Source organism: Terrapene carolina, unplaced genomic scaffold (assembly GCF_002925995.2).
Source record: "Terrapene carolina triunguis isolate 2854851 unplaced genomic scaffold, T_m_triunguis-2.0 Scaffold171, whole genome shotgun sequence".
In the NCBI taxonomy this organism is placed as follows: Eukaryota; Metazoa; Chordata; order Testudines; family Emydidae; genus Terrapene; species Terrapene triunguis.
In genome coordinates, this window is record NW_020664522.1 from 4933542 (window position 1) to 4960994 (window position 27453).

At 42.1% G+C, this 27453-nt stretch overlaps 1 protein-coding gene across 1 annotated transcript in view; it reads left to right on the forward strand.

The window, feature by feature from the left end:
- Nucleotides 1-24327, forward strand: part of KCNQ1 (potassium voltage-gated channel subfamily Q member 1) — a 549152-nt gene extending 524825 nt beyond the window's left edge. The window contains exon 16 of the mRNA XM_024209178.2: nt 22875-24327. Within this exon, the coding sequence (XP_024064946.2) occupies nt 22875-23075 (201 nt within the window). The 3' untranslated portion in view covers nt 23076-24327. The remainder of the gene's footprint in view (nt 1-22874) is intronic.
- The last annotated feature ends 3126 nt before the right edge of the window (nt 24328-27453 follow it).

Genomic DNA, 27453 nt, shown 5'->3' on the forward strand with positions numbered 1-27453 from the left:
CTTTTGTCGTTAAGAGGGGTTAAAAAAACACACACACCCCCGAAAGACAAAAGTTTTGCTGACGACAAGTGCCAGTGTGAACAGCGCTTTGTCGGCAGGAGTGCACTCCTGCCGACAAAGCTAACGCTGCTCGTTGAGGATGGAAGGTTTTTGTCAGCAGGAGAGCTCTCTCCTGCAGACAAACAGCAGCTAAACTGCGCGCCTTTTAGCAGCACAGCTGTGTCGCTAAAAGCTGCGTAGTGTACACATAGCCTTAGATTGTCTAAAGACACAGTCTCAACCTGCCTTGCAGTGGGATATTGCAATCTTTAGATAGGCAAACTTTAGCTATAGATACTTTGAGGTTTGGTACGTTGTTGAGTTTGCTTGGTTTGAGGTTTGGTTGGATGGTTTATTTTTTAGTTTTGGGGGTTTTGGAATGGCTGCTGAGGTCTGTCCCCTGTGGTAGCTGATATAAACCTTTGTCATAAGCAGTGACCTCAAGTTAGTGAAGTGCGTAATTAGTACAGGTGCTCACTGTACAAACAAAAGTACTTGCAGGCTGTGGGACTGTTGGCAAAGGTCAAGTTCAAGCCATTTTCTACACATGGAAAGCTTCTTTGTCCAGCTCTGATATACAAGCCTCTTGCAATAATGAAATTATCCATAGAATTGTAAATAGGCCCTGGTTACAATACACGAGGAGAGAAACCTTGTTTTGACCTCTAGTATTGTGCAATCACCGCTGTGCACAGGAGGTATAGACTCAGCTTTGATTGGCAGATCATGGACTGTTACTGGTAATTTAGCCTGCAGATGGTCTAAAACATCCTGAAGAAATAGGCAACAGATATTAGCAAATTCTATAACAAGCTGAAAATCAAGGACTGTTGTTCAAAAGAAGAAACCTGCACTGAAAGGAGAGGGCTGTGTAGGGAAGTAATGCATCAAAAGTGATGACACGGTTGAGAGGTCAAATCACATTCAAGACCCACTGTGTGTTTTCACATATAGTTAGTTTTTCTTGAATGCATACATCTTAATAATTCAATTCAGTGAGGGTGGAGGACACCTTAGAGGAAGTGTTCTGCACATTGCAATATTGGACCCCAAACATGTAGAAGTCAAAGTTTTATCTATCTGAAGCATTCAAATAAAAATGCTACCCTGGAAAATGACACTTATTCACAGGCCATGTCAATTTTTTGAAATTGAGAAAGTGACTACTATGATTTAAATCAAACTTCCATTTGCTTCAGCCTCTTCTTCAGCCTTAAGCTTACTTGACTTTACTTTTTTAATGCCTGCATAAATGTGCAGAAGCAGAGATTAGAAGGGAAAAGAAATGATTAACTTCATAGTAACCCCTTTTCAATTTTTCAAGGAAAACATGTGAAGGAAAAATAAGAACTGCCTGCAGCTCAGCCAGTTTTGTGCTGTGATCCTCTCAGATCTTAAAAGCTAAGCAGTTTGGCTGTGTGAGAACATGAAAGAGACACTTCCAGGAAGTTCAGGATGCTGCTTGCTGTAGAAAGTGATGGCGTTGATTCAGTAAGTGATACTTTACCCCTGAGTCAGTAATGAACCAATGCCCAGCATGGAGTTAAGGGACACTGTGTTGGTGAAGGTGCCATCTTTTGGATGAGATGTAAAATAGAGCAGAATCTTCTGCCAAATAAGACGTTTACACTTGACTTGCCAGAGTTTATGCTCCTTTCTATTTTCTTCCGCAGGATTTGACTTCCAGTTTTTAAAGGATGCATTTTTGTCTCTAACGGCCTCTTTTACTCCGTTGTTTAGCCATGATGGCATTTTTTTGGACCTCTTGCTTTTTTTTTTAAACTTGGGGTACACATTTAGTTTGAGCCTCTATTATGATGTTTTTAAAAAGTTTCCATGCAGCTTGCAGGCATTTCACTCTTGTAACTGTTCCTTTTAATTTCTGTTTAACTAGCTTCCTCATTTTTGTGTAGTTCCCCTTTTTGAAGTTAAATGCTACTGTGGTGAGTCTCTTTGGTATTTTCCCCTCTACAAGGATGTTAAATGCAATTACATTATGGTTGCTATTACTGAGCGATTCAACTCTATTCACCTCTGGGACCAGATCCTGTGTGCCACTTAGGACTAAATCAAGAATTTCCTCTCCCCTTGTGGGTTCCAGGACTAGCTGCTCCAAGAAGCGGTCATTAGTGGTGTCTAGAAATTTTATCTCTGCATCCCATTCTGAAGTGTGACATGTTCCCAGTCAATATGGGGATAGTTGAAATCCCCCATTATTATTGGGTTTTCTATTTTTGTAGCCTCTCTAATCTCCCTGAGCATTTCACAGTCATCACCACCATCCTGGTCAGGTGATTGGTAGACTATTCATATTGCTATTATTATTCAAGCATGGAATTTCTACCAATCTTCCAGAAATACCATTTCAGTAAAGGTGTTAGCAGTTAGGAGGCAGTGGAGTAGGCCTTGCTTCCAGACATTTTATCACAAATTTCAGCTCTGAACTTTGTGCAGGCCCCTGGTAAGAAAAAATGTGCCTTTGGAATTCTATGTGGTTTCCTTTAATTGCACTATTTCCCACTGCAGTTTTTTGTCTTGCATCTGTTTGTTTGTAAAAGTGAATGCAATAGCAAAGAATACAGGGAGCATCTTTACATACAATGTAATTTGTGTGTGTTCAAAAGGAGTGTGTGCTTGTCACTTTGTCACTGGAATTGCTAACCTTCCTATGCCACCAGCTCATAAATGACATCTTCATCGTCATAATATTTATCAAAGTATTTCTGGTCCAGTTATGTTGCTGAGCTTACTTTGCAAAAATTTCTCTTGAAAGGACCCTTTTAAAAAATTTTCTTTTGAAAACAAATTTGTGACCACATCAAACACATATTCTATGTTGGTGTTAGTTCAATCACCAGTGCTCCTCAGGGAATCTCAAAACTAGCTGTTATTCTAATTGCTTTTTTTCTCTCTGTCTCTCTCTTTTTTGATTGCTCATAAGTCATTTTATGGTTATTAATTTTTTGTGCTGATTTAGGGTATAAAAGAGCTTTTGTCTTTTTTACCCATTTAATAACTATCAAATTGCAAATAATGAGTAGATCACAGATGCTAAATAATAAACTGACAGAAAGTCTTTTTGAAAAACTCACTGAAGTCATCCTTGATGTTTTATGCTGAAAGAAAAATGTAAAACATCAATGGTCTTTTTTTTTCCTGCCTGCAATAATCTAATGATTATACTCTGTACTCCTAGAGCACCTCCCACGCAGGGATCTCAATGCACCTTACAAACATTTAATGGATTTATCCTCACAGCCCTTTCCCCCCAACTATAGGATCAGGGTTCTACACCAGGAGATCCAGTCCCTTCCCTCTCATCCTGTACCAGCAGCACCTGCTCCCATGCTGCATAACACCCATCCTCTCCCCCTACCCGATATTTTGGTGTCACCCACCCTCGCCCTCAAGACATGCATTCAGCCAGACAAAACATATGGAAAAGAATGGAGTGTGATCCCTCTTGTTACCATCACAGTGGCAGCAGCCAAAGCTGTCAAAAGTGACTAGTGATTTTTGGGTGCCCAACTTGAGACATCTTAAAGGATCCTGATTTCCTGAGAGCAGGAGCTCAACACTTTTTGAAAACCAGGCCCCTTCACGGTGTCTCAAGCTGAGCACCCAAGCACTCAAAACCACTAGTCACTTCTGAAAATCTTGTCCCCTATGCATTTCTTCCAACCCATGACATTTCCTGCACGTGAGAAGGGAACTGGAAGATTAGGGGTGTCTCCCTGACCCAGATCTGACAAGGGGAGGTAAGCTAAGGAGTTAAAAAGAAAAAGGAAAAAAAAAGTCCCGTTTAAAAAGGTCATCAAACAGACTCTGCAGGAGTTTCTAGCTCTCCTATTGTTCTCAGAGGTAGGCAGGTGCTCACGCACGCTCTCTCTCGCACTCTCTCTCTCTCTCTCTCTCTCTCAAGCTTCAGGTCAGGGAAGGAGCGGCTTAATCAAATTCATAATGTCCTTCCTCAGAACCTGGCGTCAGAGCAGCCAAACTTAAAAACAAAGTCTTTAAGGGTCAGTTCAAGCTAGTGTCCTGGAGCCTAAGGGAGCCCTTAAGGAACTTTCTCTTGCTCAGCTTCCTTTTCTTGTTTATATATATGCCCCCAGGCACAGGACGGACAGGGTGCTCCTTGATTGCACCCAGACTGTTTTGACTGTAAGGTCCAGATTGTCCCTTGAATGGGTAGTACACCCTGCCACACTCTTCTTGCAATTTCCAAGGGGATAATAGCATTGGGGAGACCTGCTACAACCCTGCCCAGTGAGAATGGACACTTATTTCCAGGAGAGCCCCTTCCGGATTTACATAGATTGAGCTTTTTAAATTCTACCTTCCTTTGAGTTTGCAGAACAAATGGCTGGACGTTGCAGCTAAACAAATTCAGACTGGAAATAAGGCATAATTTTTTAACAATGAGGGTAATTAACTGTTGGAACAATTTATCAGGAGTTGCCATCATTGGCAATTTTTAAATCAAGATTGGATTATTTTTTTTAAGGATGGTCTAGGAATTATTGTGGGGAAGTTCTATGTCCTATGTTATTCAGGAGGTCAGAGTAGATGATCACAGTGCTCCCTTCTGGCCTTGGAATCCAGGAATCTATGAAAGCGAAAAGTGTCTAAAGCTATGGAGAGTGCTCTTGCAACAAATTAATTGCTTATTGATTAGCTGAGTTTGTTCTTTTTCCCTCTCTGTTTTATTTTGTTTTATGGAGCAGTGCTGGTGGTACCATAGTTAAGGTTGAAACTGAGTTTCCATTGTAAGCCAGATTTGGGGCCTCTTATGCAATGCACAAAATGTCAATGTCCCTCACCTTCCCCTCCTTTGAAAAGGAATATGGCTGCCTCATATGGGCAAAGTGTGAAACATAACATAAGCAAAGCTGACCTAACCCAATGTGATACATGGCATGTTTGCTTAAAATAAATAGCAGCGGTTTCAAACCTGTTTTGAATTAAGAAACGTGTGTGTGTGTCAGAGACAGAAAGAGAGAACCACAGTCTTTGTAGGCATCTGAAAAATAACTTTTGGGGGGTGGGGTGGGAAATGTCTTGTAACAGCATAGAAGCTAAATGCACTGACTGAGAAATGTATTTATAACACTAGGGACCTGTGAGTGTGTATCTCGTTCTTTGTTGTTGTTTTTTAATAAAATCTTGGCAACTTCAGTGCATGCTATGGTGAACCAGAACCAGGACAGCTACTCAACAGTGAAATTATCAGCAGTATTCAGGCAGGGGGTTATTAGTCATAGTCCTAGTATCACACTGAAATAAGAGCCAGGATGCAAGAAGCGTAACAGTCCACTTTGGAAAGAAGCCAAAACATTTTTAAGTTGGGGAGTTTTTGGAGGTTTCTTTATTCTAATTCAAGTCTTTTGCTTGTTTAACCCTAAAATATCTACATATTCCTCTGTTCCACATTCACAATGGAAAGCAGCAACTGGGAAAATGCTGCTGTCTAATATCCAAAGTCAGCAAGACATGTGAGAGAGAGATGTGGTCCAGTGGTCTGAGCATATGACTGGGAACCAAGAATTGCTAAATTCTAATCTTTCCTCTGTCACTGACCAATTCTGTGGCCTTGAGCTAGTTATTTATAATGTGACTTCTCACATGTTCTGAGCACACACAACTCCTATTCAAATGTGATAGCCAGTGCGCAACGCTTTGCACACAGGCAGCGGAGCAGAAATACTGCCCAAGGAAACCAGGGCAAAACTCCCCACCCTGCTCCTATGGAAATTGCCCTTGGGATCTTTGAGGTGAACTCAGAGGATCTATTTTTTAAGGTCTCGTTTGATTAGCTCACTGGGAGTTGTGAGTGCTCAGCACTCCTGAAAATCAGGCCATTAACTGCTTTGCTAAATGTTCCTGTCTTTGAGACCGGAATAATGATACTCAGCTACCTCACAGTGGCAGCATGAGGATCAATTAGTTAATGTTAGTTCATTGCTTTAAAGATGAAAAGTGCTATTTATTATTATTTTTTCCATCTCTCATGAATTAGGGGCCAATTCATAACCAGCGGAAATAAATGTCATAGCTAGACCCAGTCCATTGTATATCCCTTCCCGTGCAGAGATATATGTGCCTATACATGTGTGTTAAATCACACAGGGTTGACTCTGCCCTTCATGAGAGCTACCTACATTGAGTTCCACGCAATTAGCTGTGGGCCAGTCATTCAAATCAGGTCTTTAAAAACTGAGAATCTACTCGCTATCTGTAGACACTGAGGGTCCCGTGGTGCATTTCTCCAAAGAAAAGTCTTCCAATTTCCCTGGCCAATATTTCCTTTCTCCCATCCTGTTATGCCAAGTCCTGGCTGCCACCCTATGCACAGCTGCTTTTCAGTGATGTATAGTTTGTAAAGCACTTTGAAATGAAAGGCGCTTGATAGATGCGAGATTATATTGTCTATACGTAAATCGGCAGTGGTTTTGTTGTCATTCCCTTATAGTAAAGATGATGATCTCTCAGTTTTAAAGGTAAGGGCCACATTTGGAAGGGAAGATATAATTGGTCAAGGAGAGACTATTCCTTGATATTTTACAGACCAAACTTTTTAGGTCAGGACCCCTTCTCCCAGTACCCAACGACTGCTTCCTTTGTCACTTCAGGTGCTGTCAGTTCAATGGGCAGGGAGAGAGAAGGGTGCTTTGGGGTGTTGGTCCCTCCTTTTTATAGAGTCAGTGCCCCTCTTGAAAAACATTTGCAGCTGAGATTCAGGAGACAGAGTCTATGTGAAAGGATGTTCCCTGCTACTTTTTTCTCACCTGTTTGAGTTTCCTTTGTTTCCCTTCCTGCTTAATGACTCCGTTTACTACTTAAATGCAAATTAAGCAGAGCACACATTCCTTTGTTTGAGACAGACCTGTTTGATAACCTCAGTTTGGAATATGTGTTACCACCACTATACCACCATCTTATAACTTCACATACAGTGTTGCCACCCATATTTTATCAGGATGACACCGATCAGCAAATTATGAGTTTTCAAATGATATCTTACAAGGTATACTTTGTACAAAGATTATTACAATAGTGTATAGGGTGTAAATACAGGGGTACATTCTGTACAGTAAATAACAGAAAAATCCTAGATTTTCTATTGACAGTGGAGGGGAATTTTATCTTCCTTGGCAGGATCGGATAAAGGCTATTGTTGGAAATAGGACACTACATTCAGTCAACCATTGGTCTATTTCAGTATGACACTTGCTATATCTCTGTAGACAAAAGGTGGGTTTTTCAAAAGTATCTAAGTAATTTAGGAGCGCAAGTTCCACTAAAAATCCCATACTCTGAGCTTTTAACATTCCCTGACTTCATGAGCAGGAAAAGCAGCACTTTAAATCCTAGCTCTACATTCTATCTACAGTCTATCTGTTTTCAATCTTATGGTTATGACGTGTGTCAGAGGAAAGGGTTTACAAAGGTCAGAGATTTTTTTTTTTATTTCTCAGTAGAGTAGGCTGCATCTTGAGGCTTGTGCTCAGTCCAAAGACTGCAGATCTGGGACAGTGTCCTAGCCTGAGAATTTCCATGTATTTTAAGTCATGTCTGATTTATCTATGACAAAATTCAATCACAAATTTTAATTGCATGGTTGTAATCCTTTGATTGCCCGTTAACTTTGTGAGCATAACACACATTTGGGCATTTGTTTGGGGCTGTGAGACCACCAGGGCCAGTATCAGCTGGTGTCAGAGGGATTCCCTCCCCCAAACTACAATTTAGGGATAGTCAAAAAAAATTCTGTCTAAATTGTTTTTCAACAGAAAATTGGGTTTTCAATAAGCCAAATATTTTCACAACAAATTGGAATTTCAACTTTTTGTCAAAACCAGACAACTTCCAGCTTTTCAACAAAGTTGAAATTTAAATGTCAGCAAAAACACATTTTTGTTAGCTTTCGTTGAAATTTTGGGGGAATAGGCGAGGAAATGCCCATTTTTCCAACCTGCTTTACCGAATTGTGCTGTGAGGCAAGATTGCAATATTTGCATCTTTATGCCAGGGCCCTACATTGGTGCATGGTGATGCATTGTCTTCACAGACCCTGAGTTCCCCCACTCGTTTTTCATCAGGATCCCCAACCTATGGCAGTTCACCTGTCTCCTCCCCAGTGCAGAGCTGTGCCCTCTTTATTGCCACAGCATGCTCACCCTTTCCCATCCTCATCTCTGCAGAAGGGATACATCAGATACATAGGAACCTATTAACCATACTACTGATTTTACTCTTGCTTTTTCTTTTCATTTGCTATTCCTTAATTCCCTTCTTTTTCTCCTTCTGTCCTCTGTTTTTATTATTTTCCCTTTTCTCCATTCCGGTTTCTTTCTCTTCTCACTTTTCTACCTGTTTTCTTCCCCATTTTTATTATTTCTGTTCTCTTTCTCCCACCCTGGCTATCCTGTCACTATTCCTTATTCTTCCCCATGTCTCTTTCATTCCAAGCAGAACTTTAATGTCCCCACCACTTCCTCCAGCTCTCTTTCTCCCACCACTTCTCTCTTTTCTGAGGTTCTCCCATCTCTCTCCTGCCTACTGATATCACTTGGTACCCAGATCTGCATCACGCCCATCTTCTCCTTCCATTTCCCTCCCAGACCTCACTCTTATATCAGCCTTTTGGTCCTTTGGGTCTCCCTACATTCATCCACTTCTCATCCTTTTTATCCCTTTGGCCTCCTGAGTCCCTTCCTATCCCTGATAAAAACACCTGCTGCCCCCAAGATCTCTTTCACCCTATAGCAATCCCAGTCCCAAATGTATTTCACCCTCCCATCACTATCCCTCTTTCCCCAGTAATGTCCCACTGACCTGCTCATGAGAAGGGGGATCTTTACACCAGGAGGCCTTCTTATCTTGCTTGCCCTCAGTTGAGTAGAAGGTACTTTTGGAGCCCAGATGGCTTCTGCTGCTGCTGTTGCGTTTTGATTGGGGGTTTCTTCTGAGCCAGGACACCACTATCTTTTACCTTCCCTGTGACTGTGAGAACAGATCTCTGGCACAGGATAGTCCCTTCTTCTTCTGCTTCTCTGGACCAAGAGGACCCCTTGTCTGGTGAAAGAGCCCCATTCCTCATGCTGAGCTCTGTGTGCTAGCTTTTGAATCCTCTGCTTTTATTAGGGAAGGAAGCTTTAATAGACCTTTGCATGCAATGGAGAGGCTGCATGTGTTCCACCAATAGCCAAGAGGGAGTTCTTAGTGCTGGCCCCATTTGGGTACCCTTCCTATTTGCATGAGTGAATCCATCTCCTAGCCCCTTGATAGGAATTGGGGAGGAAAAGCAAGCTGCCATCTTCTTGGGCTACCAAAGTGGTTCTGTCTGTGAGGCTATGCTTGAGAAATAAATGCATCAGTGGCACAGCTTTAAAAATCAGCCCACTGATGTTGGATGGATTTCAAATTATGAACCATTTTAGATTGTAAAATCACTTTAGTCTGAAAATGGTTCTGCACATTTGCAATAGCTCTAGCTGAGAGCAATAACTCCTAAAGCACATCAGGTTCTTCTTAGAATCAGTTCAATTTAAAGATGATTAAGGTGCTGCAATATGTTAAATCATTTTCAAATGTTAAATCATTTTCATTGTGTCATATTTTCAGAGACTCTTATAAAAGCAACCTGCAAATTGTGTGTTTGTACCTTTTTATTTTTATTTTTTTACAATGTATGAAGAAGGCCTTAAAGGAATCTCTCATGCTCACACACACACAAACACTCACTCATTCACACTCCTCTATACTGAAGGGAAAAAAAAGTTTCCATTAACTATCAGTTGTTCCCTGGTTTTGTTGGAACATTTCTTAAATGATCTAGACATGTGAACTGGGAGCTTTGCTCAGTCCTTAACAGAAGACGGAGATTGTTAGATCCTTAACAAACATAACATCCTTAACAAAGCCAAACATAAAACTAAGCCTTATTAAAAATCATATCCTATCTCAGTTAACCACATTTCATCTCTTCTGTATATATCATACCATAGCCCTGCCAGTTTGAGTCATCCAGAGTCTTCAGAGCCTTTTTTCTACATCATCAAGAAGCCACAAACACACACACAAAAAGACACATTTATTTGCAGGTCTCTGTGATGGGTTGAACCCACCCATCCAGGATGCTACCTGATGTACTGGGGTTTCACTGAGCCTCTCCAGCTCCACCAGCCTGGATTCCCTCTTCCTGTTTTGCTGAATTAGGCACTCCGGCCTCTTGCAGCACACACGCACAGGTAGGGCCACACCCAGCTGCAGACACAGACTGAAGTCAGCTCTGTGTGAGAGGACTCACCCTGCTCTCACGTGCAACCATTTTTGGGAGATAAACCCAAAGGTATATTGTATTGCGCTGTATAGAAAAATCTGCACAGCGCAAGCGCATAATAATTCGCCCTCTTCCTCAATGTGAAGAGAAATATGCACACCTTCTTCTCCCCCACCCCCGTTAGCAATTGCACAAACTGGGTTTAATAATAAACAAAACAAATTTTATTAACTATGAAAGGCAGATTTTAAGTGATTAAAGGGATAGCAAACAGAATAAAACAGATTACTAAGCAAATAAAACAAAACACGCAAACTAAGCTTGATTCACTAAAGAAACTGGCTACAAATAGTGATTTCTCACCCTAAATATTGTCACAGGCAGATTACAGAGTCTTGAAACTTCAGGTATTATTACTTACAAGCTAGACGCCCTTCCAGCCTGGGCTCAGCTCTTCTCCCCCGCAGTTCAGTTCTTGCTTCCAGGTGTTTCCCAAGTGTCTCTTTGGGCAAGGATGCAGAGGAGAACCACAATGATGTCACTCCCCTGCCTTATATAGCTTTTGTGTATGGCAGGAACCCTTTGTCTTCCAGTGGAAGAACACTGGCATTCCAACGGGGGGGGGGGGAGGGGCCCAGTACCACGTGGCTCAGTCACATGTCTTGGCAGGGTCATAGCAGCCATTACTTGCAGGCTGTATGGGTGTCCACAGGAAGACTAAACTCTTTCACAGTCCATTGTCTTTGCTGATGGGCCATCAGCCCTGTCTGGCTTTTCATTGTTGTACCTGAAGGGCTAGTTGTGGATGTCACCCAAAGTAACACATTTGAAATACAGCTACATGGTCAATATTCCTAACTTCAGGTACAGAAATGATACAGGCATACAAATTAGATAATCACATTCAGTAAACCATAACCTTTCCAATGATACCTTACATGACACATCTTGCATAAAGTATATCTCAGTTATGTCATATCCATATCATAAGCATATTTCCATAAAGAATATGGAGTGTAACATCACAGTTTCCTTTAACAGTTAGATGTGCTTGCCATTCTAACCACTGTCAGAAGCATGCACACATAAAGGAGTGTAGATGACATTTGTGTGAGTGGTCAGAAAGGATCAATGAAGGACTTCTATTCAATTGTAGAATATTTTTTATTCTCATACTATATAAAGTGCTTTATCTGATTGTGCATCATGGGGAAGAGCACATGTCATTCCTCGAGCTTTCCTCATGAGTTGTTTACCTCCTGGAAATTGAAGAGATCAGCGTTTAAAAGGTGCAGTCATTCAAACATGCTACCCATCTTCAGTGCTGGTTTCCATACAAGTCACAGATTCTGAGGGCACGGCATTTAATTGTTTTTTCCAAGTGATTTTATGTGTTTAATTTGTCAGAGCAGGTCTTTTATTATTTGTCACGTAGCTGAACAAAATTAAAGGAGAAGCTCATATGGCTCTCTGAAAAATAGCTTTAAAATAGCTCTCTATCCTCTCCCAAAAATATTGCACAAATATGTCCACGTTCAATAAACTGTGCTAAATTACTACTATGTAACAAATAAGGATTGGATTATTTAGCATAAACTTGTGGAGTTTGTTTTTCCCTTGGGGTTTCTGAATAAAGGCCTCAAGCAGTTGTGACTTTTGTTCACATAAAACCTGCAAGGTCAAAACTATGAGGCATTTTTATTTAGTAAAGAAATGTAAGTGTGACAGATCATATCAGTGATAGACACAGGGCTAACTCCATTGGTTTCATTCAGTTCAGCATTTGGAGAGTAAAAATTGTGGTTAGGCCATAAGCCTAGGTTGGGGGACCCTTAGGAGACCTTGGTTCAAGACCCTACTTTGCCACAGACTTCCTGTGTGACCGTGGGCAAATTTTTACTTAATCTCTCTGTGCCTAAGTTTCCCATGTGTAAAATGGAGAGGACAGTGCTTATATGCCTGGCAGAAGAGTTGAGGATAAACACATTAAAGATTGTGAAACACTCCAATACTGTGGTGATGGGGGCCATGTAAAGTACCTTAGATATATTTACGCTTTAGTAAGTGAGATCAGAATCAGCTACTCTTATTTTTCAATAGTATTTCACATGACTAAAACCCATCTTACTAAGATTTCCTTTGTCCTACTCCTCCCTCAATTTTAATAAAAATAAACATCTCATTTAAAAATATTACCCTGTCTATTTGCTCTTTACCTGTAGCTTGAATATCTGGAGCCTTGAAGATTTTACTGTAGAAGCTGAACAGTACATCTAAGTCAAGAAAACATTATTTTAAAATGCTAAGAGCCCTACAGCCATTGATCAAATGGCCAGATGTTGGTGTTGGATATAGCGTGTGGTACCATTCAAGAAAATCAGGTGTTGGTTCTCAGAAACTGGTTTATCAATTTGTTAACTTTGTGCCAAAGTTAAGAAAAGTATGTGACAAAATTTAATTTCCTTACAGTGCGTGAGGAATTTATAGTATCAAGTCAAGTCCTTTTTAACAGCTCAGCAGTTCAGCCTGTTATCCAGATAAGTCCCTAGGAACCATAGCCAATACTTGGCTTATATGTACAGAAAATACCTCACAGTAATCCAAGTTGTGCTTGAGCTCGGATCCACACCTGGTGAGTTGGAAGTTTCTTTCCACTCCACACTCACCATTGCACACTTGAAAACACACGTTGTCACGCACTGATTAATGGAGACTTGGTAGCAGTGATTTAACAGTTACAAATAAAAAAAACCTGCATTCAGGCGTTCCTATTTTAGAGCTATAAAATTGTGGAGCGGGACTGGAACAACGCCAGTCTCCCTTTACTGACAAAACTATTAGTATCCTCAAAGTGAGGGAGAGATTGACACTGACAGCTTTGTGCAGGAGGGTTACCTTTGAGGCCTTGTGAGTTTTATAAAACCCAACATGGTATGCAGCAAGTGTCTTTATGTCTGAAGGTGCTTTCTTTTTCGAAGGTAGCATTTTTATGTGGCAGTTGCTATGGTGACTATTATTTTTATTGACTAACAAAGAAACATTACGTAAAGCCCATAAAACTTTCTAATTTTTGCTCAAATGTTCAGGTTTTTCTTTTTCTAAGGCTGGGGATTTGTGTATCAAGGGAGAGGGTTTCCGCTTTGGTCTGACTTCCCCTGTCCCCCACCCACCCCACACAGACCACCCTTCTTTGGACAACTCTCAGGGGAAAGTACAGATGGTTTGGAGAAGAAAATCTCTCTTCATGCAGATGATATTCTCCTATAAATGCCTCAGTGACTGGCCTTAGCCTATTGCAAGCATTCAGCCTAATCTGTGACTACAAAGTAAACAAATCTAAATCAGGAGCTCTGATAAGAGGGCACCAATTCTCAGGAATCTTGAGTCCTGTAACTGGAATAAAGAAGGTTTCTGATGTCTTGGAACCACAACTGATCAATAAGAACCTATAATAATACTGAACCCATTAAACAAATTAAATCAGATTTCTACCACTAGCTGCCACAGGTAGAGTAAAAGCAATGAAATTAAGCTACCAAGATTTCTGTTCCTTTTCCATTTCCTACCCCTGATATAATCAAAAAACTGTTCTGGAAACCCATGTTTCCATGGTCATTTGGATGGGAGCAAATGCAGAATTAAACACAAGCTTCTTTATGTGCTCAGATACTACAAACGGTGATATAGATAAGAAAGGAACTAGAGAACTGGGTCTTCGGAACTTCTCCATTTATTATCAAGAAACCCACATAAAATATGTAGACTAGACTAGACATCTGATACCACAAAATAATTTAGCCTGTTAGAACAATGGCTTGCAAAAGGAAGTTTAGCTTCAGACATACCAATCCTTTTCCAAAGGGCAATATAGAAAGCTTCACAGTTTGATGCAGGATCCTTTCCACATGTACTTGCATAAACTAATTTAAGGAATCCTGCGAGTCTTGCTCTTGCGATCTTCCCTTCAATTGAGAATCTTGCCCATCTGAAAACGATTGTGCAATTCCCAAAGTGAACAGAAAAGGTTTTTTTTGTCAGAGAAAATGTTGGATTATTCCAGAATGTGGTATTGAGTGAAGAATGGAGAGAGGATTCTGCATTGACACGGAAAGACCCAGGAGCAACTGAAAGTGGAGTTTCTCTTCAGAGGACCAAAGAATTAGGAGTAAATCATGGCTGTGAGATACAGCACAAAAAAGAACAGTAAGGTCCTTTTCAATAAGAAGCCATAAGGGAGTATAAGCACCTACGGACCTCTCACACAACCCTTAAACACATTGACTAGTACTTACATGAGTAGTCCCATTAAACTCAGGACTTGTCGACAACTTCACAGTGTAGACAAAACTTTTGTCTTTCACGGGTACTTTAAAAAGTCCTCCCACCCCCACCCCCCGGGAAAGACTAAAGTTTTGCTGACACAAGTGGCAGTGTGAACGCTCCTGCCAACAAAGCTAACGCTGCTCGCAGGGTTGGAAGTATTTTGTCAGCAAAAGTGCCGACAAAGTACAAAAAGAGGGTTAACACATGCTGACTTTTAGCGACAAGGCTGTGTCGACACAGCCTTGTCTCTAAAAGCTGCATGGTGTAGACAAGACCTCAGTGACTACTCTCACAAAATAATTACTGCTCAAGATAAGTAAGGGTATGTCTACACTACAAAATCAGGTCGATTTAATAGAAGTCGATTTTTTAGAAATCGATTTGATACAGTCGATTGTGTGTGTCCCCACTAAGCGCATGAAGTCGGCAGTGTGCGTCTACAGTACTGAGGCTAGCATCGACTTTCGGAGCGTTGCACTGTGGTAGCTAACCCACAGTTCCCGCAGTCTCCGTCGCCCATTGGAATTCTGGGTTGAGCTCCCAATGCCTGATGGGGCAAAAACATTGTTGCGGGTGGTTCTGGGTACATCTCATCAGGCCCCCTTCCCTCCCTCCCTCCCTCCGTGAAAGAAATGGCAAAAAATCATTTCTCGCCTTTTTTCCTGGGTTACCCAGCAGAGGACATACCACGGCAGGCATGGAGCCCGCTCAGCTCACTGTCACCGTAGGTCTCCTGGGTGCTGCTGGCAGACGTGGTACTTCAGTGCTACACAGCAGCATCCCCTTGTCTTGTCTTGTGGACGGCAGATGGTGCAATACGACTGCTAACCATTGTCGTCGTCCCGTGGGTGCTCCTGGCCGACCTCAGGTAGGTTGGTTGGGGGCACCTGGGCAGACATGGGTGCTCCTGGCCAGCCTCGGTGAGGTCAGTCAGGGGCGCCTGGACAAAAATGGGAATGAATCCAGGTCATTCTCTTCTTTAAGTTTAGTCTAATGGAGATTCAGTCCTGCCTGGAATATCATGCCAGCTGGAGGCTTCTGCCTCAGGCTGCTCTCCCAGTCGTCAGCACCGTGCGGTCGCACCTACCCCAGCCTACCCCATGCTCCCATGGCTCATGAAGCCTGGACAGTAGTAAGGAGCCGTTCAACTATAGGCTGAGCAAGTGCATAATGGTGGTAGAATGTGCCTTTGGATGTTTAAAAGCTCGCTGGCGCAGTTTACTGACTCGGTTAGACCTCAGTGAAACCAATATTCCCATTGTTATTACTGCTTGCTGTGTACTCCACAATATCTGTGAGAGTAAGGGGGAGACGTTTATGGCGGGGTGGGAGGTTGAGGCAAATCGCCTGGCCACTGATTACGCGCAGCCAGACACCAGGGCAGTTAGAAGAGCACAGCAGAGAAGCTTTGAAAACCAGTTTTATGACTGGCCTGGCTACGTTGTGAAAGTTCTGTTTGTTTCTCCTTGATGAAAACCTGCCCCCTTGGTTCACTCTACTTCCCTGTAAGCCAACCGCCCTCCCCTCCCCCCCTTTGATCTCCGCTTGCAGAGGCAATAAAGTCATTGTTGTTTCAAATTCATGCATTCTTTATTAAATCGTCACACAAATGGGGGGATAACTACCAAGGTAGCCCGGGAGGGGTGGGGGAGGAGGGAAGCACAGGGGTGGGGTAGTTGTAGGGGCACCCCCTAGAATGGCATGCAGCTCATCATAGAAGCGGCATGTCTGGGGCTCTGACCCGGAGCAGCTGTTTGCCTCTCTGGTTCTTTGGTAGGCTTTCCTGAGCATCTTAAGTTTCACGCGGCACTGCTGCGGGTCCCTGTTATAACCTCTGTCCTTCATGCCCTTGGAGATTTTTTCAAATATCCCAGCATTTCGTCTTTTGGAATGGAGTTTGGATAGCACGGATTCGTCTCCCCATATAGCGATCAGATGCAGTACCTCCCGTTTGGTCCATGCTGGAGCTCTTTTGCGATTCTGGGACTCCATGGTCACCTGTGCTGATGAGCTCTGCACGGTCACCTTTGCTGATCAGCTCGCTACCCTGGCCAAACAGGAAATGAAATTCAAAAGTTCGCGGGCTTTTCCTGTCTACCTGGCCAGTGCATCTGAGTTGAGAGTACTGTCCAGAGCGGTCACAATGGAGCACTCTGGGATAGCTCCCGGAGGCCAATACCGTCGAATTGCGTCCACACTACCCCAAATTCGACCCAGCAGGGTCGATTTCAGTGCTAATCCCCTCGTAGGGGAGCAGTACAGAAATCGGTTTTAAGAGCTCTTTAAATCGACAAAAATGGCTTCGTTGTGTGGACAGGTGCAGGGTTAAATCGATCGAACGCTGCTAAATTCAACCTAAACTCGTAGTGTAGACCAGGGCTAAGGGTTGCAGAATCAGGACGCTAGTCTTTAGAAACCATCAGATATTTGGTATTAGATCCAAGTGTTCATTTAGCAATGTGTAGCCTACATTCTGCTACTTCTGTATGTCTGTGTTCCTGTTCTAAGCACAAATGCAGTCACTTGATTTAACTGAATAGCATTATGCAGATACTGTGTATGCTGAACATTTCTGCTGTGTCAATCCAAGGTGCCTGTTGCATCATTCAACTGTGTTAAGGACATAGATAATTATGCCCCAGCATTTTTGTCCTAACTCCTACAGAGGAAGATCTTTAATTTTTTGCTAAAGTAATTGCTTTAAATAAAAACTTTAGGGGTCATTCTATGCCAGGGGTTCTCAAACTGGGGGTCGGGACCCCTCAGGGGGTCGCGAGGTTATTACATGGGGGGGTCACAAGCTGTCAACCCCCACCCCAAAACCCACTTTGCCTCCAGCATTTATAATGGTGGTGTTAAATATATTAAAAAGTGTTTTTAATTTATAAGGGGGGTCGCACTCAGAGGCTTGCTGTGTGAAAGGGGTCACCAGTAAAAAAGTTTGAGAGACACTGTTCTATGCTGTGTCTCTAAGGCTAGATCTACACTACGGGGGGGGTCGACCTAAGATACGCAACTTCAGCTACGTGAATAGCGTAGCTGAAGTTGCGTATTTTAGGTCGACTTACCTGGCTGTGAGGACGGCAGCGAGTCGACCGCTGCCGTGCCGCCGTCGACTCCGCTTCCGCCTCTTGCCGCGGTGGATTTCCGGAGTCGACGGCAGAGCGATCAGGAATCGATTTTATCGCGTCTTCACTAGACGCGATAAGTCGATCCCCAATAGATCGATTGCTACCCGCCGATCCGGCGGGTAGTGAAGACGTGCCCTAAGAGAGACAGAACTCAGAGCAAACGGGAGGAGGAGCTAAAGCAGCTTTAATCCATTTTCACCCTCCTGATTCTGAGCTGTTCCAGGGACTGAAATGGCCCTCAGCATAATATAGGGAACCTGGGGGCCTGTCTAAGTTATCCCTGTGAGCCACAGCACTGCCCTAACTCTCCACAGCTGACAGCACTGCTCCCCAAAATATTTCTCCTGCCCCAGCCCCTTCCCCAGCTCATTCCCTACATCAGGGCTTGCAGCTGGGTCCTCAGAAGGCAGCCTTCCATGGTGGCTGCATCAGGGAATCCTCATCCAGCTGCAACTGGGGCTATTACAGCCCCCTTTTTGTCACTGCGACCTTTTTACCTGGCGTCAAGGAGCCGGAGTGGGAGTGAGGCTTTCACGCTAGACTATTTTCTGCTTAATTGTTATAATTCATTTTCTGAATTTGACTGTAAGTTTGTCATGGATGCTTAAAATTACAGAATCTTTAAAATGTAAAGAGTATAAAGGTCTATTGAATTTTAAAAGACAAATTACTCTTGACTTTTTTTCTTTCCCCTTCTCAACAAGAATAATTTCTGTCTTGTTCACGAATACCTCCTGGAATGCTTTTTGGTACCTTTTTGAAAATTGGCATGTCATTTTATTTCTGACTATGTAGCACTAAACAGCTTTTTCTGAAAACATGCTATAAAATACCTTGTGGTTCATGGTGAAGAATACTCTGTGATTCATGGTTGATCACACACCCCTATAACTTCTTCCGAGTGAGAGAGTAAATACAGTTGTAACATTTGCTCATGATGAGCAATCCCAGATTTGCTCTCTGAACTGTCAGTCTTCGAGCGAAGCTATTTTGATAGGATTTCAATTTAATGCATCTTCATGAAGATTTAGATTTGTTTCTATGAGCTAGATCCTAAAATGGTATAAATCTGCTTAACTCGATTGAAGTCAATTTATGAATCTTGGGCACATGCCTTTTTTAAGGAGAGGGCATTTATTCTTGTGGGGGGAATGCTACTTTCATCCATAGAAACTCCTGTGTGTGAATAATATTGGTGTGTAATTTCCAAAAAAAGATTTCAAACCACTGCTTGCCTGTTCCCAGAAACTCCCCAGAATGCAAACATACAAATAGTGAAAATGAGTTGCATCTAGAGCATCTGATCACATACACTTTGCATATACTTTTTCTATAAAACTCAAGTCTGCCAATAGCACTTTCTTTGGTGTTTACATAAAAGAAACAAAATCAATGTGAGTTATTTTTCTGTTTTATTAGCACCGTTTGCTGTTTTAAGTAAAAGGTTCAGAGTTTGTCCAGAGGAGTTGAGATTACACTAACATCAGCAGTTTTTCTGTTTGCTTTGCTTTTATTACACTTTTTGGCACCATAGTTAATTTCTAATCAAGTAAATGTGTTTGAAAGCATGGTTCAAGGGGAAATCTTACATTTCTATACAAGATATGTTACATGTATTTAAATCCAGTTTCATAAGTATGGTACTGTTACTACTACTTCACTGTAATAGTTTTGTAACTAGTGCAATTGTCTTTGATGGAAGAAAATGAATAGTAGTTTGCAGAGATACGTTATGGATTAATATTTGGATGAAAACAGGAAGACTGAGGAATGTTAGCATGCAAGCCTTTCGCCACAGGGCCACTGGTTCCAATACATCAAAGGCTAGTGGCAACACAAAGCTTTTGCCTTCTGATGGCTGTTCTTTAGCTTTCGTGAAGTATATTGTTGGTCTTAGCCAAGTTCCTAATGGAAGACACCCATTGGCAGACTCAACAGAGGCTAAAGATTGACAGGGATGAGCCACGTGAGTGGAGCAGCATAGGGAAACTTAAATCTCCCCATTCCCTGCAATCTCTGAAGGAAGGGGTGAGCCGCTGGAGCGGTCAACCCAGCTGTTTATGGGTCTGATCCAAAGCCCACTGAAGTCAGTGGAAAGTTATGACTTCCAAAGACTGCCATATACTTCAATGGGCTTTGGATCAAGCCTTTCATGGGCACTAAATTCACTTAGGAAATGTTTTTCTTTATTTAAAAATAGAACAGATTAAAGGCCAATAAATAAAACCAACTAGCCCCACCTCATTGTACAAACTCTGTCCTGTGGTTCTAAAGGCTTACACAGATAAGCAGGGGGCATGGAGTAAGGCCTTTATTTTTAATCTCATATAACTCAGCTCAATAATAATTAGCCTTTCATCTGCTTCTGTGGGCCTCCTGCACTGCACAGCTGCAGCAGCTAACCTTGGTTCCTTAGAGAAAATTATCTCCAGGAATTGATTTCCGAGCAAGGGTATTCATATCTCAATTACTCTTCCGTATCTTCATCACCGGGATGCACAGCTGTTGAAGAACCTCAGTCCAATCCACTGTCGTGCTGAATAGCTCACCATTGCAAGAGCACCATCAATATATATTGCTCCGTACATTTTTGGTCAGAGTTTCCTCTGTTGAGATCCCTGTTTGAGGGGCAGGGAGTATGGGGGAGAAGAGAGAGAGAGAGAAGAAGAAGTCTGTGCACACTTCTTCTCGGAAAGTATTAGGATAATTAAGTAAATGACATTTCTGTTTATAGAAATAGTTATCCCTTAGCATCTCAAAATTGCAATTAGACTGTAGCTTTCGGTGATGACTTCTTCAAAGTTTAATCAAATGAGCCAGGGAAAGTGATAGAAATATCCTACAGGTGATATTCAGGCAGTGGGGGATGCGGGATTGAGATATTCTGCAGGCCAACTGTTATGCCCAGAAGCATCCTCAATGGATGCATTTCAGAGAAGATACACCTTTCTCTGAGGGAATGTACCAGTATTTAATAGAATGAAACCAAAGCTTAGTAAAACTCCACCATTTTCCATCTCTGCTTCCTTCTAGAAGTTTTTCACTATTTGTTCTTGAACTTATTCATTTTAAGAATCTCATCTTTCAACAGCCATTTCCAGCCAGCCTTTCCTGTACCAACTAGGATGTGTTGACTAATGTTTTCAAAAACAGCTGCAAAGTATAATTCCCTGGCACCTCATATTTTTGAATTTTCTATATCTGCTTCCCCACTAGTTGTACAAAGCATTTGATCAAAACAGCACTTTCTCTACAATGGGAAAACATTGTAGTCTCTTTTGAAATTATCCAGGAATATTGGTGTTTTACTCAGTCTTACTGTCTTTTACCATCCTGTTTACTACTTGGATGATAGCCAGAAATACATAGATTTCTCCTACTTGTGCTGGTTTAAATACCTTTCACTACTTTCCAGCAGATATTCTGAGCAATAATTTTTCTGTCATCATTCATCAAGTTATTTTTTCTTTTCTTTTTGTAAAATCTGCTACATATTTTTGTGTATAATTGTATCTCTTCTTAGTATCTTAGGACTGCTCTTTATCACTAAATCCGAGACAGGGCAATATTGTGGTTTGTTTCTTGCTGCTCTAAGCAGGCTACTTGTGTTGCGGGACAGCAGCCTCTATAGGACGATTACTCTGCTGCTTATGTAGGTGAGCAGGGGGTGGGTGTAGCTTTGAATCTGCCCCCTCAATGCACAGCCAATATAGCTGATTTGAAACAGAGGGGGAAGTATTTTATGCCAGGTAAAGGGTTACTACAGATTACTTTCTCACTGAAGCAAGGAGGAAACCAGACTCTCAAATTGTAGCTCGGTGAGGGTACGTCTATGCTGCAATTAGACACCTGCGGTCGGCCCATGCCAGCTGACTCGCAATCATGGGGCTTGGGCTAAGGGGCTGTTTAAGGGGCTCTGGGATCCTTTAACCTTGCAGGGTCCTAGAGCTTCACCCTGAGCCCAAATGTCTACATCACAATTAAACAGCCCCGTAGCCCGAGCCCTGCGAGCCCAAGTCAGTTGGTGCAGACCAGCTAGGGGTTTTTAATTGCAGTGTAGACATACCCTGAGATGCAGTTCAGTTCCAGGTCTTCTCCTGGGGCAGCACAGGCATGCTCAAAATATATTCCAGGCTTATGGTAAATCCACAGTCTAGCTCTTAATAATCCTGACTTCTCATTATATTTCTCGAAACAGCAGATTCTCTTTTAAAAATAGTTCAAAATAAAAGTAGAAGAAATGTAGACGGCTAGGTACAGTGGAGCTTATGAGGTGGGGGGGAGGGGCAGTAGGGAGCTAGTTACTTCTCCCTGATTCTGAGGCTAGCCCTGGCCCCAGTGTAATTTAGAGCAGATATGGGGCTGCTCTAAAATGCACCATTGACAAAGGGTCTTTAATGGACCCAACTCCAATGGAAGATCAGTTTGGCAAAGCAGAGCTCCACATCACCCCACGCACACAGCCCAATAAACCTACTAAGTTGGACTGGGAGTGGGCACAGACATAGGACCTGGCTGCCATGCATTTGCACCAGCAGGGATTTCCCCTCAGACAGGGGTCTGCTTGGCATTTTGTGGCCTGGGGTCACATCAAGGGGTCGTTATGCCATTGGGAATCTGTCCCAAAGAACACAATACAAGTTTCAATCACAAGTTGTGTCTGACAAAAAGATCATTCCAAGTAGAGCAGGAATTTGCATGTTAAAGCAGTTAACACAGATAGACATTTTAGAAGGTTGTCTTTATGATCTTTAAAAAAACCACTTTTAATTACGCTCTTCAGCACTAAGTTCTGCTTCCCAGTTCCCTTTTGACATGTGGATCTTGCTCTTTAAGAGCCTGATTCCTCTAGCACATGTACATTCCTAGCTAGAATATTAACAAGCCTCTCTCAAACCAACACTTGGATATGCTCCTACCATAATGAATGGATTCAGTATCTTGGTTTTCTTTTAGTAACAGAAGTTTGCATGTATAGGAGGGAGTCGTGCCAGTGCTAATTATGAAAACGCTATTTTTAATATATCATTCTTGTGCCATGTCTTCTTATTACTTTCTCAAATTCTGACACTGAACGATGTTTTGCTTTGTTTTTGTAGGTAATGCAAATGGACCAGAAATTGAACCTCATTACAGATATGCTGCATCACCTGGTTTCCAATCAGCAGGATGGCCAAAGCAGTAACGGATCATCTCAAAGAAGCAACACCGTTAACTCAGATTTCTTCCTCCCTAACAACACCCTCCCTACTTATGAACAACTGACAGTACCAAGAAGAATCCAAGATGACATATCCTGATATGGTAGAAATACAGGCGGTTGTTTTTTCCCTTTTTAAATGGAACTGAAGGTTGTGAATCTGGAAAGAGTTAAATTTATCAGCCATATGGAACACACATGACTACTGTACCAATGTTTCTAGCCTCCGAAACACTCCTTCCAAAGACACTCACTCATATCAGATGAAGGTTTATCAAGCTAACACACCTCAAGGCCTCTGTGCTGTGTTGTTTTAACACAGTACATTCGTAAGTTCCATTTTTATTTTGTTCAAGAACAGTCGAGTGCAATTCATCATGGCACTACAAGACCAAAACAATATAGAAGACAGGCAAAATTGCAAGGAATTTATGGCTCCTTTTAAAGGAAATATAGTAATACTTGAATTTAGATAGCAATGTGTGCATTCTGTTTATGAATCTACTGATAGCAATATAGTTTTACTAGTTAGATTTTAAAGCAAAATGGGGTAACTTATGTTGATTTTATTGTATAAACATACCACTGACATTCTAGACAATGACAAACCGCACAGTGAATTATTTTCTTTTTTCTGTTACATAAACACTTACCAGATAATGACTAGATTTTCTTTTTAATCTGTTTTTCTTCAGGGAAGAAGTAGTGGTTAATCTGAAACAATACTGTTTATAGAGGAAAGTGCTATAGATTTTTTTAAGATATGAAGTTTTCATGGGAGAAGGATAAAATATTGCAATGGAAAAAAAATAATTCTGCTTTCTAGAAAACTGCTGCCAAAGAGTTTATATATAAATGTTAACACAACTATCTAAATGTGCTTTTCCAGAAAGATCTTTTAAAAACGAGTGTTCACTGCTTTTATATTTTTTCTATATCTAATTTTTGTAGCATTACTTCCAAAAATGTTACAAGTAAATACATGCAAAAGTCTAAAGCAACTGGATCTTGTTGGTCAAGTGCTTGAATCTGCCAGTTATGGAGCATCTACAACTCCCATAGGAACCGAGGCCCCAATTCAGAAATGCATCTGTAGTCGGTACAGCATGTAAGTGCATACATTAAGTCCTTAAGCATGTTTTTCCTGACTAGGGATAGACTTAAGCATGTGCCTAAGTGCTTTCCTGAATCAGGGACTCAAAACACTCAGCTCCCAACAGGAGACACTCAAACCCCCCAAAGGCTTAGACCCTAATTTAGGGGACCAAGGCCATTAAAACTAAAGACTCACATTGACTTGGTCATTCAGGCTCCAAATCCTGCTTGTCACACTCATACAAGTAGTCCCTGCTGAAGTCAGTGGGCCAGATTCTGCCCTTATTTATGCCAGTGTAAATCTGGAGTAACTCCACTGAAGTTAATGGAGTTCCTCCACATTTATTTTTGTATTAATGAGAGCAGAATTTGGCCCACTGTGACTACTCACATGAGTGAGGTGAGCAGGATTTGGACTTAGGTGACTTAGAGTGAAATTCACCCCATACCGAAAGCCAGCACAAAGCCTGTCCACTTCGAAGGCTTCAGTGGGACTTAAATGGTGCACAAGTTTTGTATTGGCTCTCTAAACACGGATGAAGTTCACCCTGGTTGAGAGAGTGACCAAAAACTGGTGATTACAAAAAAAATATTTAGGCCAAATTAATGACTAGGTTTATTGCAGGTAAATGAAGAGGAAGGCAGATGGGGCAAGTCATAAACTCTTCTACTGTTGTAGCAATAGATATAAAAATCCAAGATCTGAATATTTAGTGAAAGGAATTGGACTGTATTGCAAAACTGATGCCCCATAGCCACTTAATATTACATAGCAGTTAACCTCACCACACTTTAACATATGAGTAACATGAAATACTTGTGCATATCGATTGAATTGAGCTCACAGGGTAGTATAGGTAATAGGTCTGGGGGTTGTTTTAAACCTTTAATCTTCTAACATGTTTGATCTCAGTTGGATTATAGAGCAAAGCATACTCCTTATACCGATTGTTAAAATTATTCAGTCTTGCTGCTATACAGTAGATCATTTTAAGGGTGTAGAAATTTACAGATGTAAACAGGGACTATTTCTGGGCATTATGTTTTATAGAAATCAAAAATAATTGTGATGATTTTGAATTTGTTTTTTAATGAGGGTTCACTGTGTAATTTCAGGTTATTAATCTGACTATTAATTTCCTAATAAAATACAAGATGGGAGTGCTATGCCTTTGATTTGTTCTAAACTCCACAGACTTGGTACATTCCAGAAAGACTAATATTTTTTCTGGGTCTGTCACCATGGTGTGTGGGTGCCTTATTTGAAACACAAGATCTCCGTAAGAGTGACCAACCTCCATCCTCCTGTTCTGCCTGCATCTTAAGTAGAGAGCTGTGAAAACAGGATTTAATCTGTTGAGAAGATACAGGCAAAGAGATGTGTCCTGTAGCTCTTTCTAAAAGCAACCAGGTTCGTGCTTACACATATTTCCAGAGGCACAGGGCTTCTACCAAGAAAGCTCTGCCACCAGCACCCAAACCTTGCAAGATCATATCTTCATTTTCTTTCTAGCAGGTAAACCTCAGTACTAATAACATTGAACACAACACATTTCATGCCATAGGATCCAAAAGCAAACACTTTACACATTGATGTGTGAATGTATACATTTCAGAAACCACCTTGTACTGGGGTGGCTACCCCGCTCCTGCTGGAGGGGTTTAAAACAGCCCTGGCAGAGGGCTGGGGCAAAGGGAAAAGCTACTGGGCTGATTGGGGAATTAGTCACAGCTGGGCCACGCCCCAATCAGGCCCCAGCTGGCCCTATATAAGAGGCTGGGAGCCAGGCACTCAGTGGTCTCTCTCTGCATTCAGAGAGAGAAGGGCCTAGCTGCAGGGAACTAGAGCAGAGTACCTGGGTGGAGCAGGGCTGGGAAAAGGCTGAGGAGCTGGGGAGCTCCAGCCTGGAAAGCCCCAGGCTGTGGCCTAGTGTTAGGCCAGGAGGTACTAGGGGTTGCAGAGGGCAGCCCAGGGCTAGGCTAAGGCAGCAGGTCCAAACCCAACCTTGCCGATGATGAGTGGCCTATACTGCAGTCTGCCCCAGAGAGTGGGGGCTAGATGGGGACTGGCAGTGGCCTTATCCTGAGGTGAGGTGGGGTTAGTGGGTGGGGGATCCCCTGGGAGGGGAGACCTAGCGTGTGAGTGGGTATTGCCAGGGGGCAGCACCCAGAGCAAGGGGCACCGGGGCCCGGGGAGGGACACGGGGGCCAGTGCAGAGGACAAGGCGGACCACCAGCCTGCAGATGGTGCTCCAGAGGCTGGTGAGCTAATTCCCTGGATGACCAGCAGGAGGCGCTGCAGGGGTGAGTCTGGATCCTCTACACACCTTCACCAAAATCCTGTTCTAAACTCTGTTCCTAAAAGATTTCAAACCTTGTAGTGGTTATTTCTCAGGTATACAACTAGCTATTCCAGATCTGGATTCAGTTATTCCTTTCAGAAACATGGTACCAGCTCCTAAATCCTTTCTGACTTAACTCTTCATTCTGCAGGAGAGAGCGTCCTTCCAGGAGGAAGACTGATATATTTTCCAAAGGAAACATGGGCTCAAATAACCACTGACATTTAGGGTCCTAGTCATTCTTGAAAGATCGATCTGCCAGTGTAAAGAGGCCTTAAAGTGGCCTCATTTACATTACCAGAGGCAAGTGAAGGGGCTTAGTGTAAAAGAGAATCATGTCCAATTTCTCCTCCATTTTCCCCACATCTGATTTTTTTTTTTTATTCCTTCAGAAGAACCTCTTTATGATTTAAACCATCTATCTTAGTTCTTGGGCCCAAAAAAAGGGTTCAAAAACCCAAACTCATCACTGAACTTTGTTATAGACCAAGTATTTTGGAGGATTGTCTTCATGTTGAAAGTGAGTAGCAGAAGGAGGTGAACTTTTATGAAACAATTTATTGATTAATATCTTTAGTAATAATAAGGAAAATGACAGGCAGTACTATAATCATATAACTGCATATAATCATTGAGACATCTGAATTGTTTTATTAATGATTTGATAACTTGAAGTGACTTTTTTATTTGCCATAGTTCATTTTATTGTCTGAATAAAGGAAGCAGAACTGTGCTGTCTCAAATGAGGAGGTCACCCTCAGCTAAAAGGACCTCATTAAGCCAGGGTCTTGAATGCCAGACCCTTGTGAAAGTAGAGAGGGGTGGGGACAGGTGTCCCAGACAGGAGGAGTGGACTCTCCCTAAGGGTTCCCGGTCTGGTTTAACCTGTTCTTCCCCAGTATTCAAAGATAGAGATGAATAGGCTCCACTAGGAGTCTTTTGTTATTTTAAGTGCTCAAAAGAGCTGATAATCACTTGTGGTGGGACAGTGTCTCTGCCCAGCCTCAGAGCTGAAAATCACTAAGAGCTGTGTGGAACCTC